This window comes from Crocodylus siamensis, chromosome 11 (assembly GCF_052110815.1).
Source record: "Crocodylus siamensis isolate JL-2025a chromosome 11, ASM5211081v1, whole genome shotgun sequence".
Taxonomy (NCBI): domain Eukaryota; kingdom Metazoa; phylum Chordata; order Crocodylia; family Crocodylidae; genus Crocodylus; species Crocodylus siamensis.
This window is the reverse complement of record NC_143405.1, coordinates 60,504,719-60,530,146: the sequence shown is the minus strand read 5'-3', so window position 1 is coordinate 60,530,146 and position 25,428 is coordinate 60,504,719. Positions and strand designations below refer to the sequence as shown.

The 25,428-nt window shown below is 42.5% G+C and overlaps 1 protein-coding gene and 1 long non-coding RNA gene across 2 annotated transcripts in view; one reads left to right on the top strand and one right to left on the bottom strand.

Moving 5' to 3' along the window:
• Positions 1-25,428, top strand: part of LOC149855933 (uncharacterized) — a 348,042-nt gene that overhangs the window by 18,366 nt on the left and 304,248 nt on the right. The window lies entirely within an intron of this gene.
• The window catches only part of MDFIC2 (MyoD family inhibitor domain containing 2), a 67,732-nt gene that overhangs the window by 7,751 nt on the left and 34,553 nt on the right, over positions 1-25,428 (bottom strand). The window contains exons 3-5 of the mRNA XM_090021559.1: positions 17,412-17,450; positions 4,578-4,646; positions 313-531 (exon numbers count right to left, since the gene is read on the bottom strand). Of these exons, the coding sequence (XP_089877685.1) occupies positions 313-531; positions 4,578-4,646; positions 17,412-17,450 (327 nt within the window). The remainder of the gene's footprint in view (positions 1-312; positions 532-4,577; positions 4,647-17,411; positions 17,451-25,428) is intronic.

Below are 25,428 nucleotides of genomic sequence, written 5' to 3'. Positions count from 1 at the left end.
AGGATGATTCTGTTTCTCTGATACCTACAGAGTATCCCTGTGCAAACACAGTTTACTATGGCATATACACATGTCTATACACATCTCCCCTGGTCTTAACCTCTCCAGTTTTGGTTCATCAATAACAACCCTCATCTCCTTGCTACTTCAAAGCAATCCTCCACAAATGGTCAGGTTTATGTGAACAATGGCTTAGGCTGGGTGCTTGAACTTCTTTTCAGCTGTATAAGCATTTGTTTTAAGTATGCCGCGCACTTTAAACAGTGATTACTTAAAAATGTGCTGAAATGTAATATGTTTTACAAAACGTACCATCGCTGTCCCTCTGATGAACGGATGCATCGTTTTCAATGTAGCTGAATTTTCTGCATTTCTCAAGGGAAGCCAATGTTGATGTACTAGATTCTGACAATTTCCTCTCATTTTTGGCATCCTTTGAAGCGTCTGTGATGCTGAATTCAGATACCGAACTCATAATAATATCTTTCATAGGTTTCTCATCTTTATGTTTTTCACTTGTAAGCTGATTATCTGGAAGAGGCGAGAGGGTTTCATGTTAGTTCGAAAGCCTTGCACCCAGACCAAAGGCATGTTCAAAATTTACCAACCCGGTCCTAAAATGCCTTGTTCCGAGAAATTAATCCTGTAAGTGGTACCTATATGACAGCATGGGTTATTTACGTGCCATGGCTCCCGGTTTTGGTGCAAAAAAATCCAGATGGTCTTGTTTAAAACTTATTCCATGTTTCATGACTTCATTTTCATTTGTGCTGTTGGCCGGGAATCTGACTAGGAACTGGTGTGATTCATGAGCTGCAGTAATGTGAGACATACAGCTCAAAATCTGAGGGAGGAGGGTGGTTATAGCTTCCCCAAAAGATCGTAACCTCTCCCTAACCGGTCTTGAAAATTAAGGAGTATTTTGCACTCCACCTATCTTTGAGGAATTTCTCAGGTACGGGAATATATGTAGTTTCGTACCGACCTGATCAGTAGAGCAGGAAACCTTTAAAAAAAAAAAATAGCCAGTCTCAATGCTACTGGGCTGACATAACCTCATCAAGCCTTATCTCCTGATTAACACTGGCACCACCCGTCAAGCACAGCTATATTTTTTTTTATCTAACTTAAATCTCATGATACACTTCCTCTTCAGCTATATACAGAAAATCAATCTTTACAAACAGCTCAGTTTTGCAAACATTAAATTTGGAGAACAGCAGTAAGTGCTCTAAAGAGGCCAGGCTGCCTTCTGCGTAAAGAAACCAGAACCAAAATCCTACATCTCTCCACCTCCCCCCACCCCCCCCGATGCATTTACCCTGTACTGTATATTAAAGAGCAGCCAAGGGAAAGGTTGATAGATAGAGAAACCTTGATGATTATAGAGATTGCAGTAGCTATTTACTTACAGAATTAATTAACAATCAGTTTAAATTATCGCACATAGTCAGATTCCATGCAATTTAAATTGCCTTCATGTGAGGTAATTCGTAGAGACGAAAAAGTTGATAGAGGTTAGTGAAGTATAAGAGCATGGGGAGAATATAAAGCTGAAAGATGGGGCTATATGGTCTTCTTTTAAATGTGGAGTCATTGTTTTAGAAGTGTGTGTGTGTGTGTAACTTTTTATAGTGACTCTCATCTCATAAAAGAAAAATACATAATTTTTATTTTATACCTATCTATATAGATAGATCTCTATCTCTAATTTTTCTTTTCTTTTACGAGATGAGATTCACTATAAAAGGACGCTGGGGTGGAAACTTTTTCTGTACCCAGGAGCCTCAACCTTACTGGTCAACCTTTTTCTGTGTAATATGGTTATTTATGTGGTGGGAGAGCTGGGGGAGCCCCAGGCCTGGTTCAAAGCTAGCTGTTCTGGGCACTATACAAACTCCGATCCAAAAGTCTCTGCCCCGATGCTCACCCTCCGAGACAAGCCATAATAGCTGAATACCAACCGATGGCGGAGTCGAAGGAAACAGTGAAACAGTCCTGGGCAGTAGGCAGTGCTCACTGATCAGCCACCAGTTGGTACACAGGTTTCTTGTAGGCATTACGATGGGCAGCAGTTTTCAAGAGGGACTAGGAGGCGGACGGTGAAGTGGTTTTGCAGGTGATCGTGGGAACTTTTGCTGAGCACGAGGGAGCTTCAGAGGAAGCAAAAAGGTATTTATAAATTTAACGAGTTGCCAATAGAAATGGCAGCATGACTGGCAGCATGGAGGTGGGATGTTGCTAGTTTACTAATATATTTGTTTATAGTCTCTATTTTGTCCTCATCTTTTCTGGCAGCTGCAGATGATCGAACCCATCCGTTGCCCAGCCTGCGTGGCCCTAAGCGCTCGGCTGTTACTATAATTTGGAAATGCTGGATGTAGTTACAGGTGCAGTAACTGGCAGTTTCCTTTTTTTTCATAGATGAGCCGCAACTCACAGATTTCTCTGACCTTTAAAGCGGACCACGCTGTGCTGCGTTGTATGTCCAAGAAGCAGATCCTTGTAGGAGGCAACATAGCGTGAACATTTGGTTTTGAGAGAGGCCTTGATTTCTGGGTGCAAAAGCAGTTTAATCCCTCAGGCCAAATACTTGCATCTCCTGAGAGCAGCAGTTGTCAGCAGAGCTGTGTGCAGATCCAGAAGCCCATCCGGAGTATATTGTCTTGAATGCTAGTACTTAAGTATGAATTTCAGCTTTTCTTATGTGCACACCCGCTTGTTTGCGATCACAGAGAATGTGCGATCACAGACCCGTTCAAAACTCGGCCCTAAAACCTAAGCAGAATTTTACTTTTAATAACCAAAATATGTGGCAAGTGCTCCTTTTGCCCCATTACGTGGTGATACAAGGGCCCTCAGAGTACATTTTAGCATTCAACGGCATTTGACTGAAAAATCAGATGGAAATAATCAGCAAATGCCAGACGAACATTTACTGCATCCACAGGCTTCTGCTATTCATGCTTCAAGTCAAGTTTTATTCTTGAAGTGCTGTTGAAGAGAAATCAAAACTAGAACTATAAAGGCATAGATGCAACCTGAATTTCTCAATACAACACCATCAAACACAAGGGTAACAAAAGCTGTCATTCAAGGACTCTTCTGTTTGTTAAAGCATGCTACATCTTGGAAAATACAATACATTTTTAGTGTCGGGTTCTTAGTTTAGAAAGCTCCCTTTAAGGAAGGTGATACATGTCTTGCACAGCTGGATCGAGTCCTGGTGCAACCACCTGAACAAGCAACTTGCTATAAGAAGCGAGATCCTTGCTTCCAGAAAACAGTACAGTGGAGGCTAAAGCAGTGCACAATTATAGGTCTCCATCTCATTTTTATGCAATTACCTTCAGTTCAGCTGTAGGTCCATCTGCATTATGTCCTTTATCAATTTAATGTTTGCACAAAGTGTCTAAAGAAATAAAGATTATGCTAGGCCAGCATAAAAAAGTGGTTAGCATTTCTTTTTTTATATAGTTTGATGCCATACAGATTGGTAATAGGTTTAGAGATTGGAAAAAATGTATGAAGCCAGATAGGCGTTAAAATAGATATTATATACAGTTGATATTATTTATGATCACTTTTCAATTTGAATGTAAAACAAATGATAATTAGAGATGGACAGAAGGTCAAACTCTACTATGTCATGCTAAAAGCCCATGCACATAGTAAAACTACCACATGCCCAGAAATGTCTTTTGATTTTAGCAGTCAACCCCCTTGAAGGGAATCAGGATGGGGTGGGGAAAAATGTATTCTGATGAAGAAATCTCTGGCTATTCCTTTTACCACCTCAAGTTATGCTGTTACAGACTGCTGTAGAGGGAAGGTGAGCCTTTCCTATTAACATCCCTATGGAGAGACTTTCCTCTTAAACTCAGAAATGTAGTGCTCGGCTAATGCTTACCAGCATTAAAGGATTGGGATCTCCTAGACATTTTGATATTAAATCTGTTAATATTCGTCTAGTCACAAGAATGACCAATCCTTTTAGAAATCAAGCTAAGTCCCCAGCACCATGTGGTAGAGTTACACTGATGAATGATGTGGTACGTGAAAAACTCTTTCTTGATTTGAAATGCATTGCCTTTTAATTTCATTGAGCGTTGCCTTGTACTTGTGGTAGGAGAAAAGGTTTAAAAAAAAAAAAAAAAAAGAAGAAGAAATGCCTAGTTGATCTTCTCTATGCCGTTCACTACTTCACATTCCTCTGTCATCATCTGTTTGCCTAATTTATTGTGCGTCGATCACTCTAACAGCTAGCTGGCATGCCTGTTCACTCCCAAGATGAAGCAGGCAGGACTACATCAGACCTGAAGGAAGATAAAGTCTTGCATTTTTCAGGGTTTGAACTCGGCTCCCTTGGTTTGAAAACATTCACCATAAAAGTGAAGGCTGAACCAGGGTCTTTTGTTAGTAAGCAGAAATGTGAAACACTATTACTCTTTTAATTGACTTTGTCCATTCTCTCACCAGTCTAATATACATGGTTTTTGCATGAAAGGGACAGCAGGAGGTAAAACTCAGGGACTCATTTAGCTCGGAGCTACTCAGTTTCTGAGGCTGAACCTTACCTGGATGGTCCACCGTGTTTGGGATTACAACCGGGAGAGCTGGGAGAGGCAGGGCGCTTGCGCAGCTGTCTTGGTGGAAAAAAACAACAAGAGAGAGAGATGCCATGAACAAATGTGGTTCAAAAGAGAGACCCGTTAAACCATTTTACGATAGTCATGTGTTTTAAAGGCTGTCCAATTGGGGTAACAAAAGACAAGTGTGGTCGCTGTGTGTGTCGGGGGGAAAGTGCGGACTGCTTTGCTATCCTGTGTTTCTTGCAGGCTTGTTCTTATTCTCTTTAAAAACTTGCAGTGCTGTTGCCTGAAAGCAGTCCCTGCTACCTCACTGACCCTGGTTAGGGACCAAACTTTAACAGAATTGTTATGAAATATTCAAAAGACATCTAGGAGAGTGAGAACTGCTCTAAAGCTGACTGGTAAAGCACTGGGATGTTCACAGTCGGTTCTACAGTCTCACGCCCATCCTATTTTGCTGGGCTTGGGTATAAGGATGAGAGCAATTTAGACACTGTTTTATTTTTTGTAATGTGGATACCAAACATTGTACACGGGGCGATTAAATACATACTGGGTATCTTGTGACATCCTGAAGTGATGCTTCTCTCCTGATTTATAGCGATAGACTCGTGATTCCCTGGAGCACTACGTTGACTTTTTCTGGAGCAATAGTGGGGCAAAGTCAACAGTGCAGTCCTGGGAGGACACATCCTATCACTAGTGGATTTTTGACCCCCTTGTGTAAGTTCTTGATTCAAGAATTAGTGATCCAGTGGACCGTAAAGCTTTCTATGAATTCATTATGAGTCTATCATGTGCTGGCCAAATGTTTTGGCCTGGATCCTAAATTCTGATCTCTGATGGAGGATGTGCTGATGAACCACATCCCTTCCAACTCCATTAATATTTCTTACTAATTATGCCATATATTATAGAAATGAATGAAGCCGATATTTGGGCATAACTTTCACTGGTTATGAAATATGAAAAAACAACAAAATCTCCCTCATTTTGCCACCCTCAACATTTTTTATTCATTGTGAATGATGTTGAGGTTTGCTGTGATGGTGGGGGAGAGTTGCCTTGAAATCTATCCGACACATGATTTAATCTACTTCCATTCACCAATTTGGATACGGAAAGAAGGGAACTGGTAAGCACGGAAGGGGATGGAGGCAGAAGCCAAAGGGAGAAAATGGACCAGGAATTGCTAGCTGCAGGGAAAGTTAAAGGTGGCAGTCAACAGGGATGCGTCAGACCAAAATCGCTTCACCCAAACCATCAGTGGCATGAAAATGCACTTTCACCAGGGGTCAATCTCTCCTGGGTTTATTTTCTTCTACCCTCATGTCCCTTTTCTTCACTTGATGACAAAAATGTTTATAGGACCAGATCCTACATTTATTAGATGCTGTCCCTGCCCAAATTTTCTCTCTTCTTTTTCTCCTTCTGTTCCTCTTTGTCCTTTCAGTCTCCACTTACTGTGTCCCCACCCATCACAAAGTGTTTCACGCAGAGATCTTCTCTCTGGTCTTCTTGTGTCTTCATTTACTTTTCTCTCTCTCTTTTTTTTTTTTTTTCCGCCTCCCTTCATCTGATAATTTTATAATTTGGTACCCTGATGATGACCTGTTAAAGTTCCCCAGCAACATCAAGGTCCCGATTCAGAAGTGATGAGTTAGATTCCCCTAAATACTCATTCAGACTCCCTAACCCACCTCAAAATCCTGAGCCTACTTGCACCTTTCCAACACGTACAAGAGTTTCGGAGACGGTAAGCAGACTGCTCACCAAGAAGTGATGGGGGTTGGTGATTGGAGACTCCCTTCTGCGGGGGACAGCAGTGACCACAAGATGATTGAGTTCAGGATCTTGAGGAAAAGAAGGATGGAGAGCGGCAGAGTTAAAGACCCTGGACTTAAGAGACTTTGACTTGCTCAGGGAATTGATGGGCAGGATCCCCTGGGAAGCCAGTCTGAGGGGGAGAGGAGTCCAGGAGAGCTGACTGTACTTTAAAGAAACTTTACTGAGAGTGCAGGAACAAACCATGCTGATGCTGAGGAAGACTACCAAGCATGGCAGAAGACCAGCTCGGCTTAGCAGGGAAGTCTTCAGTAAACTAAATCACAAAAAGGAAGTTTATAAGAAGAGGAAAATTGGACAAGCAACTAGGGAGGAGTATAAGAGCATTGCTCAGGCATGCAGGGATGAAGTCAGGAAGGCCAAAGCGCAATTGGAGTTGCAGTCAGCAAGGGATGTGAAGGGTAACAAGAAGGATTTCCCTTCTTGCAAGTATGTCAGTAGTAAAAGGAAGATCAGAGAGAGGGTGAGTCCTTTTCTGAATTGGGGAGGCAACCTAGTGACAGAGGATGCAGAAAAGGCTGAAGCGCTCAGTGCCTTTTTCACAAGCAAGGTCAGCTGCCAGACTACTGCACCGGGCAGCACAGTTTGAGCAGGAGGGGAGCAGCCAGCAGTGGGGAAAGAACAGGTTAGCGACTGCCTAGAAAAGCTGGATGTGTACAAGCCCCGGGGCCAGATGGGATGGGATGCTGAGAGAGTTGGCTGACGTGTTTGCAGAGCCATTGGTCATCCTCTTTGAAAAATAATGGCTATCAGGAGAAGTCCTGGATGATTGGGAAAGGACAAAGGTGCCCATATTAAAGAAGGGGGAAAAGGAGGATTTGGAAAACTACAGACCAGTCAGCCTCACCTCAGTCCCTGGAAAAATCAAGGAGTAGATCCCCAAGGAATCCATTTCTAAGCACTTGGGGGAGAAAGTGGTGATTAGGAACAGTCGGCATGGATTCACCAGGGGCAAGTCATGCCTGACCACCCTGATTGCCTTCCACAAGGAGGTGACTGGCTCAGCAGATGTGGGGAGACCAGTGGATGTGGTGTACCTTGATTTTGAACAAGCCTTTTGGTACAGTCTCCCACAACAATCTCACAGACAAGCTAAGGAAGTACGGGCTGGATACATGGACTGTAAGGTGGAGAGAGAACTGGCTGCAGCATCGGGCTCAGAGTAGTACTCAATGGCTTGATGTCTAGTTGGCAGCTGCCCCAGGAGTCGGTCCTGGGACCCCAAAAGTGCCCCAGGAGTCGGTCCTGGGGCTGGTTTTGGTCAATATCTTCAGCAGTGACCTGGAAGATGGCACAGAGTGCACTCTCAGTAAGTTTGGAGATGACACCAAGCTAGGGGGAGTAGTAGGTACGTTGGATTCAGGATTCAGAGTGACTTAGACAAATTGGAGGATTGGGCCAAAAGAAATCTCATGAGGTTCAACAAGGACAAGTGCTGAGTCCTGCACTTAGGATGGGACAGTCCCATGCACCAGTACAATCTGGGGCTGACGGCTGGGCAGCAGCTCTGCGGAAAAGGACCTGGGGGTGACAGTGAGCAATAAGATGGATATGAGCCAGCAGTGCGTCCTTGTTACCAGGAAGGCTAATGGGATACTGGGTTGCACTGGCAGGAGCGGTGCCAGCAGGTCAAGGGAAGTGATTCTTCCCTTCTGTTCAGCACTGGGGAGCCCACATCTGGAGTCCTGTGTTGTTTTGAGCGCCCCCCCCCCACGACAGAAAGGATGTGGACACATTGGAGAGTCCAGTGGAGGGCACCAAAATGGTTCAGGGGCTGGGGCACATGGCTGGTGAGGAGAGGCTGAGAGAACTGGGCTAATTTAGTCTGGAAAAGAGAAGACCGAGGGGGATTTGATAGCAGCCTTCACCTCCCTGAAGGGGGGCTGCAAAGGGGACGGAGCTGGGCTGGTCTCGGTGGGGGCAAACAAGCAATGGGCTTCAGTTGCAGCATGGGAAGTTTAGGTTAGATATTAAAAAAACTCTCTCACCAGGAGGGTAGTAATACACTGGAGCAGGTTACTCAGAGAGATTGTGGACTCTCCATCCTTGGAGGTTTTTAAGACCCGGCTAAACAAAGCCTTGGCTGGGATGATGTAGTTGGGGCTGGTCCTGCTTGGACTAGATGCGACCTCCTGAGGTCCCTCCCAACCCTAACTGTATACCTTAATGGCAATTCAGATGACTACCCATACTGCTGTCCTTATTTGCAGTAAGGAATGGGTCCTTTCTAATGTAACACCGCTAAAGTCAATGAGACCGCTGCTTCAAACAAGGGAGTTTCTGCACTTCACTCCACGACAACTCTTCCTAAGTTGGCATGGAAGGTGGGAGCCAAAATAGGGTTTGGCAGGGCTCCGAGTGTGAACTGACTGGGCACAGAGGGGCTGCCCAGTCCCCTGCTCTTCTATTGAAAACAGGTAGCCACAGTTTTCAAAGAAATGAGTAACTTGGGGTGCCTAAAAGGAGACCTTTGAGGGTCAGAAAGCACCGAGCATCTGCCCTCTGAGACGTCTCAACCTGCACGCGCACCAACCCGGCAGTCCTTTGTGGAACGCGGGCTCTGTATCCCTCGCTCCGTTTAAACTGCCTGCACTTAGCCCGTTGACTCTAGCTTTGTGCAGGCTGGAGGATGGAAGAGGTGCAGGTCAGATTCTGGGCATGTATGCAGCTCCCTTTGAAGTAAATGGCAGCCATGTGCACAGATCTGAGGGCAAAGTGAGGCCCAAGCTATGATTTTACAGCTGGCCCCCAGCTTCGCGTCTGCCACGGCACTAAAAGGTGCAACTGGAGCGCTCAAATCAACGCTGCGCTTTTTTTATTCCTTATTTAAAGGGCGTACACAGACACTGTTTGCCTCTCTCCAAATCACCCTCCTCCCTCAGTCGACAACATCCGAAGGAAAATTTGCTCTCATCCTACAAAGGAGAGATGGCTGAAAATATCCGTCAAATCAAATGCACAACATGCCTTTTTTTATTTTTTTAACCTTTTCAGCGGATGTTTTTTTTTATTAAAAAAGAGGGTTTGTTAATTCTGACTGAATAAAAGGTTCCTTTAAAGGATTTCAATAAGTGACATGAAAAATGTTAATGCAAGTGATCAAGACAATGGAGGTTAAAACTGTTTTGAAAATATGTTTCTTTTATAGATCTCAGCTGTTGGAAGAGTTACAGAATAAATATATGGTAGTGCTGACATTCAGTGCTGTTTCATCTTAGCAAAAGAGTTTTTAATAAAGAAAATTCTTTTCAAGGAATATGTTCTGCAGCCCGTCTTCAAAAAAAGAGGGTTCCCCCCCTTCCTAGTTTAATAAAATTAAAGTAATTTATGTCATATTGATATGTCGATATGTTTTTCAATAAACTTTTTCACAGAGTTTTTTTTTTAAATTCTCTTTACTTTAAAAATTATAATTATATGTCTTCCTCCCACTTTGAAAATGGCGCAAGGTGTTCATTTGCAGAGTTCTGCTGTTCAAATCTACTCTGAGAATAGAAATGTCATGACTCAGTTAACAATGCTTTATTATTCACATTCATCTTTTTTTATAGTGTTCTTTATCTCAAAAACATTGTAAATCAGATATCTTCCTCCCACTCTTTTGTTCACTTGCAAATTTTTATTATTCTAGTTTAAGAAAGCAATGGAGTGTCAAGAGTCAGTGTATATTGTTTGTGTTCTTTTTTGCTTAAAATTACTTTTAGCTATAAAAAAAAATAAGGATGTAAAATAGAAAAAACAGCCAAATTTAAAAAGGCTTAGGAACAAGTGTGTTTTTAATTGTTTTTTTTTTTTTTCTTCTAGCAGAAGATCATTTCAGTTGTAATGGACTTCAGAAGGTGGAGCAAACATTTTATAAACTTTGTTTGTATTTGCTAATCCGACAAAAGCTTTCATGGTTTCTATCTTACCCCCTTCGACTCGGGGCTGCCACTTCTCAGAATAAAAATCTGGATAACATTTTCAAATGTGTTTGCACTGTGAGCTCCTGTAAATATATGCATGTGTCTATTCAGAAGCCTGTATTTTCCATTCCTTTGCACCCACAGGCAATGCCAGGTTTTCAAAAGGCCTCTGCTCCTATGTCTGCACCGAAAGAAGTGGTCAGTTATCGTAAGAATACTGCACATCTGGTGCGGACCCCCTGTGGAGATGTGGCCTGTACTCAGCAATTGCTTATGCAATCAATGAAACAGCTTGTGCAGACAATGATCTAGATTTGTATGCATTTTTTTGTGTGGGAAAGAGTACAGATGGGGTAACCACATCATTTGATTTAGAAATGATGCTACCATATGTAGTTTAGAGTGGAGTTAAGCCTGGACCACAAAGTTTTATTTCTGGATCAGAACTTATGTACCGTGGGGAGGGTCTGGCTTGGGGTTGTGTTTTGGGCCCATCTCTATTTCCTATTAGCTTTTCCTTTTTGTTCACTTTTTTTTTTTAGATTGCAGCTGTTGTGATGCTGGGTTGCAGTTGTTGTGGTGTCTGTGTGTGAAGGTTTTAGAAGCAGTTGAGCTTTTTGGGGCAGGGGCTATCTTGGTTTTGTGTTGGCACAGTACCTAGCCCAGAGGCAGCCCAGTGACTGGGATTTTGAGGTAGGACCACAGTACACAGTAATTATAATGAACACATTGCTTGGCCTTTCAGATGGTCTCTGTTCTTCTGTTAAGCAGCATTCATCTTTCTTGCACTTTGCAAAATAAGTAACTTTTTCTGTCCTGGGGTTAGTCCAGAGAGCAGCAGGCTCCTGTGGCATTTCACATACTGGTTAATAGTAAGTAATCTTGTTTTTCCACTTTTTTGAATTTATTTCCTCCTGTTTACGATTAACGCACACTGGCATCACACTAGGGCCGCGCACATTAGAAGACAATTGTTTTCTCCAGGAGACTCCTACAAGGAGTGTCTGTTTGGGAAGCTGAAGTTAAACTCCAGCTTGGATTTCCTACGCTGTCTTTTTCTGAGAGGCAGCCCAAGGGTCTATTGTAAAGAAGCCGTACTGTTTCTTTTCGCTGAAATTTTCTGACTTTTTGCCATCAAGGATGATTGAACCAGTTCAAATCAAATAAGAATCAACCTTTGCCTGAAACCACAACAGCCTTCTTCCTCACCCAAATCCAGAACTAAGGTTTTGTATCTATTTTTATTAATGGACTGGCTTGTGGCCTGTCCTACATGTCCCTTCTGTTGCTATAGGGAGCCCTCTTACTCCTGTGCGCTGGCTATCCATAGTGCGTGTAGCAGCGTGAGATGAAGCCTCTTCAAAGACGCCGTTAGTCCTTAGATGAATGGGTGGGAGACTGCCCAGAGCTTTGTGCGTTCCCCCATGAATGCACCAGGGAGAACAGCCGCACCTGTATGCATGTGCAGACACATTGCACCAGCTACACAGCTGGGACGAGCTATGTTCCTTTCCTGCAGCAGAGGAAGATTAAGAGAAAGATTGTGACTCAAAGTTGCAAAATGCTTCCCTGAAGTAGCTCAGCAATGCACTGTCCTATAAACGGGTCTTAGAGCAAAGCCTCCACGGTGTCCAAATGAAGGACTGGAAATGTTAGACTTGCAATGTGTTTCACTGCACATTGCACAATTTAAGAGCATGACACACATTTTTTATCTGAACTGATCCGATTGTATAGATGTGCGTGTGTGTATTTAAAAACAACCCTTTGATATTACAATCTTTGCTTCTGCAACTTTCCTATGTTAATTCATTTTCCTTTCCTTCCTCTGAGTGTTAATTGCTCATCCGATTGGCAGACAGTCTAGCCTCACCAATACGATCGAGTTTCAGAAACAAAAATCTGACCAGAAGAAGAGAGCCAGAAAGGGACATTGCTTTACTTTATTAATTGATTACAATGTTAATAAGGGCAAGTCTCCCTGATGGACAGGCTCTGTTTAGTCTTTTAGCGTATTAAGAAAGGAAGCATAATGGTATATTAGGAGGGGGAATGCTTCCAAAAGCCAGGGTAATGAAATCTGCTAAGACACTTAAAGCATTAGATCTAATTTTGAGATGGTTCCATCTTGAAGTGTTAAAACAGTTGCATAAATCACAGGGAAGAATCTGTGAATTTTCCCAAGAAAAGTTAATACTGCTCCTGACTTTCCTGTCCCTCATTCCTTTCTGAATGACGCTGAAGCTATATGGGTAAAGTCTTTTTCTCACAGCAGGTTTTTTATGCATCTACTATCACCAAAATGCCCCATGCACCAGTTCTAGTAAATATCATCAAATCAGGATATTTTCCTAAAACTTATCCAAAGTAATTGAATATTTTTAAATTGCTAAAACTGAGCTGTAATCCACAAGAGAAACAACGTTTCTCACTATTGTTGACTTGCATGAAAAAAAAATCCAAGTCTTTCAATATTTAACAAGGTTTTTCTTTTTTAAATCGATATGAATTTTAAAAAGATATAAAGTACTTGGGTTGTTTTTTTTTTATATCTTCTGCACAGCGCAGTCTCAACCGATATTCTCATTCTCACCTGGTCAGATGCCCAAAAGAGTTGACTTTGCTTACTGTACTGAAGGAAATGCCACCGCTACCTTATCATCTTATTGGCTGCTATTCAGCAGCCCTCATTAGACTATATTGAAAAGCACTTGTTCTGTTTAGTCTCCACATAGGCCTGATTCAAAGCTCACAAGTCACTAGAAAGACTCCCACTGTTTTCCATGGACCAAACTCCAAAACGTTTGCCACAACTTCAGCAGCTTGCAACACACTTTAATTCATTTCCGGTTTAGCAGTGCCTGTCACTAACGGAAAAGATGTACCAGTCTACACATCTTTTCTCCAAACTATCCAACATGCCCGAGTGATTTCTGCAAGAAAAAGTTACAGTTTGGGGGCAATCTACATGCATTGTATCATTCCTAATTCATGTAGCTGTAGCACTTACTAAAGAATGCTTTATAACACTGACCAAGGACATCACAATAACATTTTGCTACAAAGAACTGTATTTAAACTAGTTTCTGGCTCTCACGGTTCAAATATTACTGTGCTGTGTAAGAAAGTTGGTTTAAAACCTGCTCCTTATCTCTCTTCTCACATAGTGTATTAGGGACCAGAGAAACGCATACAGAAGTGGGATCTCATTATGTGTATGAAGTTGTTCAGGATTATAGAGTGAAGTCAGGGAAATGGATCCCTGAGGTTGCATGAAACTGTGTTTGATTGTTACACTGGAGAGGTTATCCAACTGCAATTTGTCCATTTTAATGCATGAAGTATTTTAGTATTATTTGATATATTTGTTAAACGATTAGGGTACATTTGGTGCATGGTATACAAAACCAACCAGTGATATTAGTGTCAAGGTAGGTTTTTCCCCAGGACACATTTAAATGCCAGTTTTCCCATCCTTTCTGTAACATTAATACTGCTAAGTGTGCTTGATTTATTAGTGGTGAAGTCTTTCAGAGGAGTTTAAGGGTGTTTAAAAATCTCCTGAAGTTTGGTTGGATTTGAGTGCCAAAATCTCCTTATAACACTTATAACTCTCCTTTATAACTGCTATTTGTGCAAATTCAGGTCTTGATCCTGAAAAAAATCACATGTGAATGATTTTGCTGTTATATATAGCACGCTAATATGTTTTAGGGAGCAGTCACTGCTGTGGCATTTGTACATGATTGAACAGTACAATCCCCTGGAGGAATCAAAGACCTCCAGACTTGTCCAAGTAGATCCCAGCACTGGTGTTCTTTATTCAGAAGTACTCCACCACCATCCCTCTGTCAGCTTCTGCGCTTGCTTTAACCTTAGTATTGTGCTGGGGTTCAACTGTGAACACTTTGTTTCCACTGGCTAGGGACAGAAATGACATATAAATCGGTATAAGTAATTGGAAACCAGTTCAAATATATAACACAACAGAAGTCCAGAGCACATAAACTGCTTTCAAAATGGCCAGAACTGGTTTAAGGTAAATCTGGATGGATATAGTATCACTTAACTGATTTAGGTTCAGTCAGTTTATTGAACTTTCGTCCCAGATCCCCTCCAGATTCAAGTTAACTCACAGTCCCCCAGCATCCCATGAAGCTTTGCACCAACCCTGCACACCCTCCTTCCTCTTTGCAGGGTGGGTGGGATAGCCTTAGCCTTCTGGCCTGGGCCGCCGCAGGCATGTGGCTGCATTTCTGCAATCAAAAGTGAATGTCTGTTCACTTGCTTATTGGCTCAATCTACGCAGCTGAGACTAACTTGCAAAGATTGAATCAATTCAGCTGAGGGCTTTTTGACCGTCTGTGCTTAGCCACTGTGAACAGTTACCCACCTGAACAAGCGCCACTAAGCATGGCATTAATCCTTCTCGAATATGGCCCTTGGCTTATTCCTCTTTGAATCTATTCTGTATTCAAAGCAAGTACATTTTTTTCTCTGTCACTATACCGCTATTGTTAACAACTATAAATGTATTAAAAACACAAGGGCATTTTGGTATGTGTATAGTGCATGAGAAATATTGTTACATGACAAGCTCCAATTGGCAAGTGAAAAGAGGTTTTATTGAAGGAAATAGCAGTAGCAAACAGTGAACTATGCAGAATAATGGTAATTGTTCCTTTAACATTGGCAGCGCACGTTCACTTAATATGACTGCTCCTCTGTCTCTGCCTCATCCAGACCCAGAGGACCTGTTAGACAAGCAGGCAGCCACCTCTCTCTGGGATCAAGCTGTCAATGCAAACTTGCTTTCTTTCTATTTCTCTGAGCTAAGCTATACCCCCAGAGCTCCAGAAGCTTTTCCTGAGTGAAAGCTTTAAAAAAGCTCCATTCTAAATTACATCACATGAGCTGTTCTCTTCAGACTGACAGAACAAAAGGGGGGGGGGGAATGCCAAAAGTACAATCTGAATGATTTCTTAGTGGCACTGAATGATTTACCTCTTCGCAGTTTATTGAAACAGATTAAACTTGCCTTGACCTTGCCTAACCAACCCTGCATGAGCTCTCCAGTAACTAGTTTCCTTTCAAAGAAAGTTCAGCTAGTGTATGAGGGAAACAATAAAAAAAAATGTAGCAGAAAGCTACTCTGCAGAGCCCAGTTCATTGCAATGTCTTAGCATTCAGAGCCCCATGCAGGTGATTACTATCTTTAGTGAGTGCCAGAAGTATGCCTGGCTCTTTGCAAATATTTTAGATAACATGGTCTGGGCTGCAGGCAGCTCCTCCTTGAAATACCCCAGTCTTATGTATTCACAGGCTAATACAGATGTATGCAGATAAGCAGTGCTGTAGCAACAAAGTTTGGCACCCAGGGCAAAGCCCGCAGTGGCAACCCACCCTCACCCTGCATGCAGATCTGAGGGGCACATGCCCCCCCATGCTTGCCTGGCAGGGCACGCAGTGGCAGGAGTCACCCTTCCCCCATCCCCATAGCACCCCAAAATGAGCTGCTGGTGGCTCTGTCCTGTGCCCTGCCCCAGCTGGGCAGCACCTGTTGGCGTCCCTTTGCTTTGGCACCTAGGGCAGTTGCCCTGCTCCCCCCCTCCCCCCGCTACAGCACTGCAGACAAGAGAGGATTACATTGGGATAGGGTGGTAAAGTCATTTCAGTGATCTTAAAGGGTAAGTACAAACAGTCCAAGAGCCCAAGGCTGAATCGATTCAATGTTCGCGGTTTAGTCTAAACTGCATAACTTGAACCAATAAGCAAGTGAACAGACATTCATTTTTGATTCCAGAAATGCAGCCACCTGCCTGCAGTAGCCCAGGCCAGAAGCTCGGGGGTGCTAGAGCACACCTCCCTGCTGGGCTGGAGCAGACGGCTTGGCCCAAGGCTAGCCTGCCCACCCTGCGAGGGCAGGGGGGTGGGTTGTGGGAGGAGTGCAAAGCATTCTGGGGGACTGTGAGTTGACTTGAATCTGGAGGAGATCTGAGACAGAAGTTCAATAAACCAGTTAAAACCTGGATGGGCGTAGCATCAGACTTCACTGATTTAAACTGGTTTTGGTCATTTGGAAAGTGGTTTCTGTGAACTGAACTTCTGTTGTGTTACAGATTCGAACCGGTTTCCAATCACTTACACCAGTTTATGTGCAACTTCTGTCCCTAGCCTTGTGTTACAGATCTGAACTGGTTTCTTATCACTGATACTGGTTTATGTGTAATTTGTGTCCCTAGAGAAAGAATTTAGAGCCTGGCTCTGTTTGGGACATCTCCAGCTAAAGGCTACAAGCAGAAGTAGAGGGACTAACTGAACGTTTCCCAGTCCTGCTGTCACTGTGAGGGGGAAGAAAAAGTAGACAGGCCTCATTCTCTCTTCAAAACGCCTCAGATCGGATGAAGGAGGTAGAGAGTCTCCGTACACAGCAACTATTGGCCAGCTGTGAAAAAGGTAGGTGGCTTCTGTTTGCCTCCCCGACTAAATAAAGCTAGGAGGAAGAAATATCCCTTGGGGTATGTGGTAGTGAAAGTCTTTTGCTGAAGCACAAAAGAAGCTTGTGATTTTTGCTTGCAGTTTTCAGCTTTGCAACAACCCAAGCAAACCACTGGGTTGAGGCCACTGAAGTCCTACACCCCAAAGCAAGGACATTTTACACAGCTCATGTTCTGAGCCCCCAGGGCTATTTCTTAAGAAATCCCTTGCAATATTCACAAGAGTTGAACTCGGGCATCCTAGCAAAATTTCCAGCTCAGCCAAATATACCCTACTGCGGCCCATACCCATTTGCCCTTTAGTGCTGAAGTGGATAAGGTTTTTTTTTTTAATGCATATCTTAAACTGATGCTGATGCTAATAAATATATGCACATGTTCTACAGTTGAGCTGAAACCTGAACCAGATGACAGATCAGTAATAAAGACAAACAATAAAGACAATCAGTTCCCTAGACCATAATAGTAAAATAATTAAACATTTTCTTCTGCATGAGAGGCTCCATTTAAATGGTTATAATTACAGCAACATCAATTAATATTCACCACCGAAAAGAGCAACTCAGACTTACCTGAGTCTCTGAGAGCCGGTAAGATAGGACTGCCCAATTCTGGAAAACAAGAATCAGACAGAAGGAACTCAGTGCGTACGAAACACTCGTATATGTGTGAGGCTGGATTTTGTAGCATCATTAGTACAACGCGGATGCCAACGTGTTGGTAAACAGAAACATGTGTGCTAAAGTCCCACTATTATTACTACAGAGACAATGTATTAGATCCATAAAGAGAAGGGTACTGCTACATTGAGCATTGCTGTGCCCAGCATTTTAGGCTCTTAGCCAGCTAGCTCAGCTCACAAAATCAAAGTTAGATGCCTAGGGTCTCTATTCAGTGTGTGGGGAGCATTTGATGCCTATCGCCAGAATCTAAAAAAGCTGGTATGCCAAGTGGGGAGCTACCTAAGGTACCCAGTGGGTAATGCTAAAGAAAGAAGTACATTTTGAACCCTGCCTATCTCCAGGGCTTAGGTGCTTGCTGTTGCCTGCAGGGAAGCATCTCCCTTTTCAAAGAGGATCCACAGCTCAGAGCCCTTTTCTGGAGTCGAAGACCTACACGTTTTCTATCAGGGAACTGCAGAGAGGTAAGTCCCTGCTTTCACAGTAGTTGTGTCCAAGAGTGCAATGGTTGTGACATTCAGCCAGGGTCGATTGTGCGTGAGAGGGAACTGAGTTCACATCTTCCCGTCTCCCAGGAGAGGGCCTTAATCGTCAAGGTAAAGAGTATTCTGCAGAGGAGCACTCGCAGTCCCTCCTGGCAAAGCTGATCTGTATACTCAGAGAGAGAGTGCGGGCATGTCTATACTTAATGGTTATGGCACTTATCTGGAAGGGGCAAAGATGCAGATCCCAGTCTTTGCTGCACTAAGTGCTTAACATAAAATTATAAGGTGTTGACTCTTGGCCCAGGAAAACTTCCCCTGAACCTCTGGATGACAAGGGAAGGGGATTTCACCAGCATCCAGCAAGTGAGGATGAGTGTAATGGGCTGGCTTCCCTTTCCTTTCTCAGTGCTTCAGGGATGGCGCAAACAAACCTGCCTATGGTAGAAGATTACGTAGCAGAGTCCATTGCCAGTTGGAAACTGTAAGTCGTACACTTAAAATTGAGAAGTGTTACGTTACTTTAAACACAAACCTCGGTTCTTCATTTAACTCTGGCAGGCCTCAATTTACCTTCTGTAAAATGGAGATAATATGTGTGTACTGTATGTGGCAAATGAAGGGTAAATTCATGTGTTATGTGATTTTTTTTCTTTTTTTGTTATGGCACATAAATGAACTTATTTGTAATGTCTTGCTTTACTTAGCTCCAGAAAGTTTAGCCTGTGATGGATTATCCTGCTTCTTACTTCTGTAGCTGTTGCAGTTATTGGTCACTAGTTAGCTACAAGAACTGGGTAAAACTTGATGGGTTCCTGAATATCTTCCTGACCTGTAGGTTTTCTGGGGGTTTTTTTGCAATCTTATTGTTACGCTTGCCAGCACTCTGCCTCCTACTTCAGAGCATTAGTAACGCCAAATAAAACTCAGGGTGTCCGTTAACGTTAGATAAGTTGTTTCCATTTTAACGAGAGAAAAATCTATTGACTTTAGTATGTTTGGCATGAGGAACCCATATTCATATCTGCTTTAAGCCAATTGTTCATCAGAGAAATACTGCACTATGCCTAATTTTCCTTTTTGCTGTACATTTACAGGAATCTCCTGTTTGGAAAGTTGGTTCAAGCTTCTGTAATCAAATTTTTGTCTGGTGGGTGGCGATGGAAATATGAACTATGGGAAACAAAATATTATTGCCATATGTGCTGCATTGTGGTTTGGTAGCAGGAGTTGTCGGTACTCAAGTGGTCATCAAAGCATCTCTCAGGGGAGGTGAAATATATATATATATAAAAATATCAGTTTTCAAAGAGTACAGAAAGGTACAACAATTTTTGTGACATAGGTTTTCAGCATGTTTCCGATTATCCTTTTGGCTAGAGAGTTGGGGTTTCTAATTGTAGGGCTAAAGAATCCTTTTTATCTATCTCTTGCCTCTTAATCCTATGCTAGACAGCATTGTTTTCTGAGCCTTTTGTCTTCTAGCGAAGGAGACAATCTCTGGCTCATGTGAACATCTTGTTAAAGTCTGTTGAGGATTAGGGGGTGTGACAGTTTTCTTGCTGAGCCTTTTTATTGGGGATTTTTATGCCTGCTATTCTGGGAGGTCTTTGAAATGTCTTCTATGTAGCAATCATTTCCCTGTTTCTTTGTTGTCCCAAAATGTTGAAGTTGTATTTTTCTCATCTGTTCCTCTTTATATTTGGTACTATTTAGACATAGTGCTGCAACTTGAAACACAGTGCTTGTCCATCTCTCTTCACACCTCCGAGTCTCAAAAATATTGCTATAACAGCTGCAGTGGAATCGTGGAGCTGATTTTTGTTTAGAGCAAATTGAGTTTTAAAACTGCTGGTGTCACTTTAAGAAAGGATTGAGCAGAAAGTCTGAAATGTTGGGAAAAGCCTTCCGCCAAGAGCCTGGTGAAGACCAGAAATATAAAGAAACCAGACAGGTTTTCAAGTGCCCGGTGCCTGAAAGTTGAAGCTAAGCATTCAAAAGTACTTAGGACCCACTACCTACCACTGCCATGCTTATTAACCAAACTTATCAAATGGACTTGGGGTGGGGGGGAACAAACTGATGGGAAGATAACTAGTTTAAAGCTTTTTAATAAAAACAGATTTTTTCTCACGAAAAACCCATCCTGTTTGTTGACAGGCCAGAGAGCCGGTAGTAAATCTCAGATTCTTTTCCCATCAAATCCGGAGAGAGACATTTTTTGCTTAAACCGTCCCTGTTTTTTAACCAGCTCTTTTGAGCGTGCAGCGTATTTTAAAAATCTGGCCAATTATTTTTTATATGAAGCGACAGCTGAGTCCTGAAAATTTGGCTCTGAATACAAGCGCTGATCTTTGGGAAATCTGGCCAATAGGGCTCTACTGTGGAGCTTACATTGGCAAGCGCTTTTGCATTCTAGTATTCCCAGGGCAAAGATTAAGCCCCCAGCCCTCCAAACTGAAGTCAAGTGAACTTCCTGCCACTTGGGCAACTACCCAGGCAGTTCCAAAATCAGGGGTTATGTGGTCACCGGTGTAAGCCAGAGTTGAACAGCGCAGTCCGTACTGACAGTGTCTGCAGCAATGAGTAGCTGGCTCTCGTATGGAGAAACTCACTGCACTATTTTTTCCTTGGAGAAGCCGGGGGGGCGGGATTTTTTTGGTGCAATGGCAAAACTCCCATAGACTTCAGTTGGAGGAGGAAGGGGGAAGCGAGGGATGGGGCTGGATTTCATCGCAGGACTTTTCTACTGCAAAGCTTCTACTTCATTCAATAGGTGCCGAATCGCATCCTTAATGGAAGAAGAATGGCTCACCGTTTAGTTGGTCCGCTTCGATTTAGTAAATGCCTATTCACTTCTGTCTCCCTTGCAAGCAATTTCGCCCATGTTTCCACTTGTTTCACTTGAAGCTTCCTTGATCCTTTTTTTTAACTCAGTCTTGTGCTTCTATAATCTTATTTCATTTCCCCCTCTCTCCTTAAAACGTTCTGCTCTGAATACGGCCTTATCTTTATAGTACCTAATGTATTCTTTTAAAGCAGTTTATACATGCTAATGTACACTGATGTGCCACTGAAGTTTATCAAAATTGACTTTCATCCTGTGTTTATTTCTACTGATATTTTGAAGCGTATGTCTCAAATGCAGCACTGTTGTGGATTAACACCGTCTTTATAAAAGCAGGTGCAACGTGTTTATTTTCTCACTAACTTTGCTCTAACAAATTACTTGCATGGAGTGTGTTTAACGGGAATCTTGTAGGACTATCAAAAGGGCATTTATTTGCTATTGAAATATCAATTAAGATAACATGCACGCTAATATAGTAATCAAATAAACCTGATGGATAACAAAAAACTTTTTAAAGCTACAGAGGCATGCTAACAAATCTATTTGATCAATATAGGGGATGAAAAAAAGAGAAGACAAGATTGACTGATGAATAAAATGAAGCTGACACAAATAGGCTGACAGCCAGTTGCAAGTCTCTTTAGGGCAAATGCAATTAACTTAGAATAATAGACTCAAATGTGATGGTTAGAAATGCATTTTTATTAACAATCACAGCCCGAATCATTATGCACTCTTATGAATAAAATTGTACTTATATTGAATATCTGTGTGTATACATGCATGTATGTATGTACAAAAAAAAAATCTCACTGGAGGAGACCATTATTTATGAGTGCCAGAGAGAGTAACAGGATGGGGTTTAAAATAAAAAAGGAACACGCAGCTACAATCTAAATATTCAAAACCATGACACAAAAATCAAGTGTACAGTATGCTGGTATTAAACATAAAGGCAATAAGCACTGGTCCCAGGACTGCTTGTTCTTTTGGGATGTGAAATTGTAATCGGGGATTTACAGATTTCATTTTGAAGAACAGAAGTCATTACTAGAAACATAAGCTCATTCTCTTTACTTTAATAGCTATTTTAAATCATTCATTTAAAAAATACATTAACTATTTATTGTATTGGCAATATGCTTCTATTGGCATTCAGTCTCCATGCTTTTAATATAATCCTTTATAAGAAATTATTTCATTAACAGGAGATTAGAATTAGCAAAACGATGCTCCCAATTTCTAATAATGGTAGTCTTGAAAGGGCTATTTCCCATTATTAACAGGTATGAGGCATTAAAAGTTTAAAGGGAAAGAAGATATTCAATTGCTAATGTCCTTTTTCTTTTGACCTTCATTGCTGAGACCGATTGCTATTTGTAATTTACTTTAAAAATGATTACATCTTATTTAATTTCTGAATAAATACAATGCCCACTTTTTTGCAGACACCCCACAAAAACTAGATATAAAAAGAGTTGCTTTTAGGATACATGTACAGTGACAAAGTTCCCTTTTTGTTGGAAACACTACACACACGATTTGTTGCACAGAATCTCTCAATGATGTGAACAAACAGTATAACATGAGTATGATAACACCATGATATAGAGGTACGCACAGTGCTTGGTGGTAAATCAGTGGACATAGCATAACTGGACGACAAGAGCTACCAACAGACAACAAACTTAATACTGAAAGTTTCTTTGGGTCAGTTGTTCTCCGCGTGGCGTGGATGGCAATTAAATCAACTAAAAGGAAGTAGCGTATTCTCTACTAACACGCAGCACATTGAAGCCCTTGGATATGAATGGATGTCATGCCGTTGGTCCTTGAAATTTAGGTGCAGTTATGCTGGGAACTGCAGTTATACTCTGGTGGCACCCTGCCGCTGGTAGGGGGTGGGTTTCAGTTCTGCAAATCATTGGGCACTGGTGGGTTTAGAGACTGCCCTGTCGCGTGTTTCTTCTGTATCCCAAGGGCCTAGAGCCCAGAGGTGGGATACCAGGCCAGATCTGATATGGTCCTTCAATTCATATTCATACCTTGCCATATCCTTGCTATGTCCGGCTCATTTCTGCAGTTAGAGAGTGTCAATAATGTGGCATGATGTGAAATTAAGCTTGATTGCGTTCGGTGATTTGAATAGTTAGGGAGTCCGCGTAGGGGGTTTGATTTGTAGACCCAATGTAGGCAGAGCGGTCGAGTTTGCACAATCTGTGTGATTTGTCACGTAGCTCTTCAGTGCGTATCTGACAATCTTCCTCCTTGGCCGTGATATCAGAAGACAGCTGCATCTTGTGAGGACAGCATAGTTATGGTTAGCTAAGAGTTTAATTGACGAGAGGGCCCTAAATCACTTGTGCTGGGCTTGCGAATGTAAGTAAATGAAAGATCATGGGCCAGTTCCTTATCTGGATTCACGGGAGTCTATGTGCACATTTATACCAGTGGGGTATCTGGCCTGGTGGACTTAATTCTCCTTTCACATCACAGGTTTCACACCGGCGTGACTCCACAGATCTCCGTGCAATTAGTGTTGATCTGTAGTGGTTTAAGCAAAACGAGAAGCAGGTCCAGCATGATGGTCAACTCATTCTGTACAGACGTCACTATCCTACCAGAACAGGAATGATTTATTGTGGCCAAAAAAGTTTCCAGGTCTGGTCACACAAACCAGTAGATGTCTTTGATAAGCAAGCATTTCTCACGGTCTTTACATGTCCTGTTTCCCTCATTCACTTTAAAGCTCTCAAGCTCTTTTGGCTTCACCCTCTGGGGATCCGGGAATGTCAAATTTATTTTCCTTTCACAGCTTGGATTTTTCCACGTTTCTGCAAACGAGGTGTTAGCTGAGCTATGATGAAGTTGGAAGAAAACAACTCAAGGCCATTTTCTGGCTTCCCTGAGCCCCAGCTGGAGACTGAGACATACACCTGGTTGTCCATGCTGTCAGGGCCACGCTGATATGCAGGAACACCTGGGCTATGCCCCTGCTTCCACGTACAGGTGGCATAGGAGTGCCCCCGCCCTACCCAAGATGGGAAGTCCTCAGGTTGGCCGACTTAATGATAGCAAGAACCAGCTTGTCAAATTTAGGCCAAGGACAGCAGAACCTTCCTGCCTGATGATTAAAAAAAAAACTTTTTTTTATCCCATTTCTCCTGGTGAGATACAGGAAGCCATGGTTAATCCGCAGAGCGCCAAGGGCGCATGCCAGTACTCCACCCTTCCCATTAGCTATACCAGCCTTCGTTCTTATTAGCGAGTAATGTGTCTGGCTACGAAACAATACACAGCCCGACTGCTCACAAAGGCCATTTTTTTTATTACTTGCTTCTGTTTACTTAAGGGCTGCCTCGCCGATCAGCTTCGCTGCGTCTGATTTAGCACCAGCCCTTAGGCTGACTTGCACGAGACATCACGTTGTGTTAGTGCCATCGGCACCAAATGGATAAGCCTGGATTCTGGATGTGAAGAACAATGCCAAAAAGCATCACAGATGATGGAGCTAGAAAGGATCTCCTGGGTCAACTCTCCGAAGCCCCTGCACGGAGCGAAATTTTCCTGTCGGCTATTCCCTTAGGTGTTTTCTCTAACCTCCTCTTAAACCCCTCTAACTGACAGCCCCTGAAACACTTCCTTAGGCAGATCATTCAGTCGACTAATGGTGTTTGCTCTGAAGACATTTGCCGACCATCCTAGCTATTTTTTTTTCCTCTTTCCTAAATAAGCACGAAGGCAGGTGCCCTGCTGAAGAAACGGAAATGTATTAAACTGGATGTATTAAAAAAAAACAACCCCCTCCGTTCTGTCAAGTCACCTGTGCTTAGACGGCAGCAATCGGATTGTTTGTAATGATTCAATGCAAACTGCCCCATCCTGTTCTTCTTTTGCAAAAGAAATATTAAAAGGCCCAATTTTTATTTTTATTTCTTAAACTGGAGTAACTCCTCAAAACACTAAGGCATCCGACCATAAGTTGCTAAGAGCTTGTAGATATTTTATTTGCATTCGACTGTGCCGATGGGACTAAGAACAAGGGATTGTATTACAGTAACTCGAATGAGAAATTCCTCTCAGGGGCTCAGTTACTGGCACCCAAAGACACCCCATATACCTGATATTATAGCACAAAGCTGCATCTGAGAATCAAGTGCTGGATGTTGCATTCAGCCCCCCATGAGCTGAGCACAATTGTGCATACAGATGTTCCCTGTCCCAAAGATCTTGTCGAAATAAACAGGGGAAGGATTATGGACTTATAGATGGAGAAAGATGCAGTTAATGTCTTTAAGGTCACTCACAAAGTCATAGCTAGAGTCAGGAATTGAGCACAACTCTTCTGAGTTTCAGACCAGCGCCTTGTCCTCAAGACTACTTTTTCTTGATTTTTTAAATAGTCTTAACAATTCGGATCGTCAGTCCCTGTAGTTGCTGCTGTTCTCATTCCACCATGGTCCCTGTTCCATGCGAGAGCTGAAGGTTTTTTTCCTTTCTGGCTGGCTTCTCTCCTGCATCGAATATATCCAAAAAAATGGTGGAGCGCCGTTTCATGATCGCCAGGTGATGATCT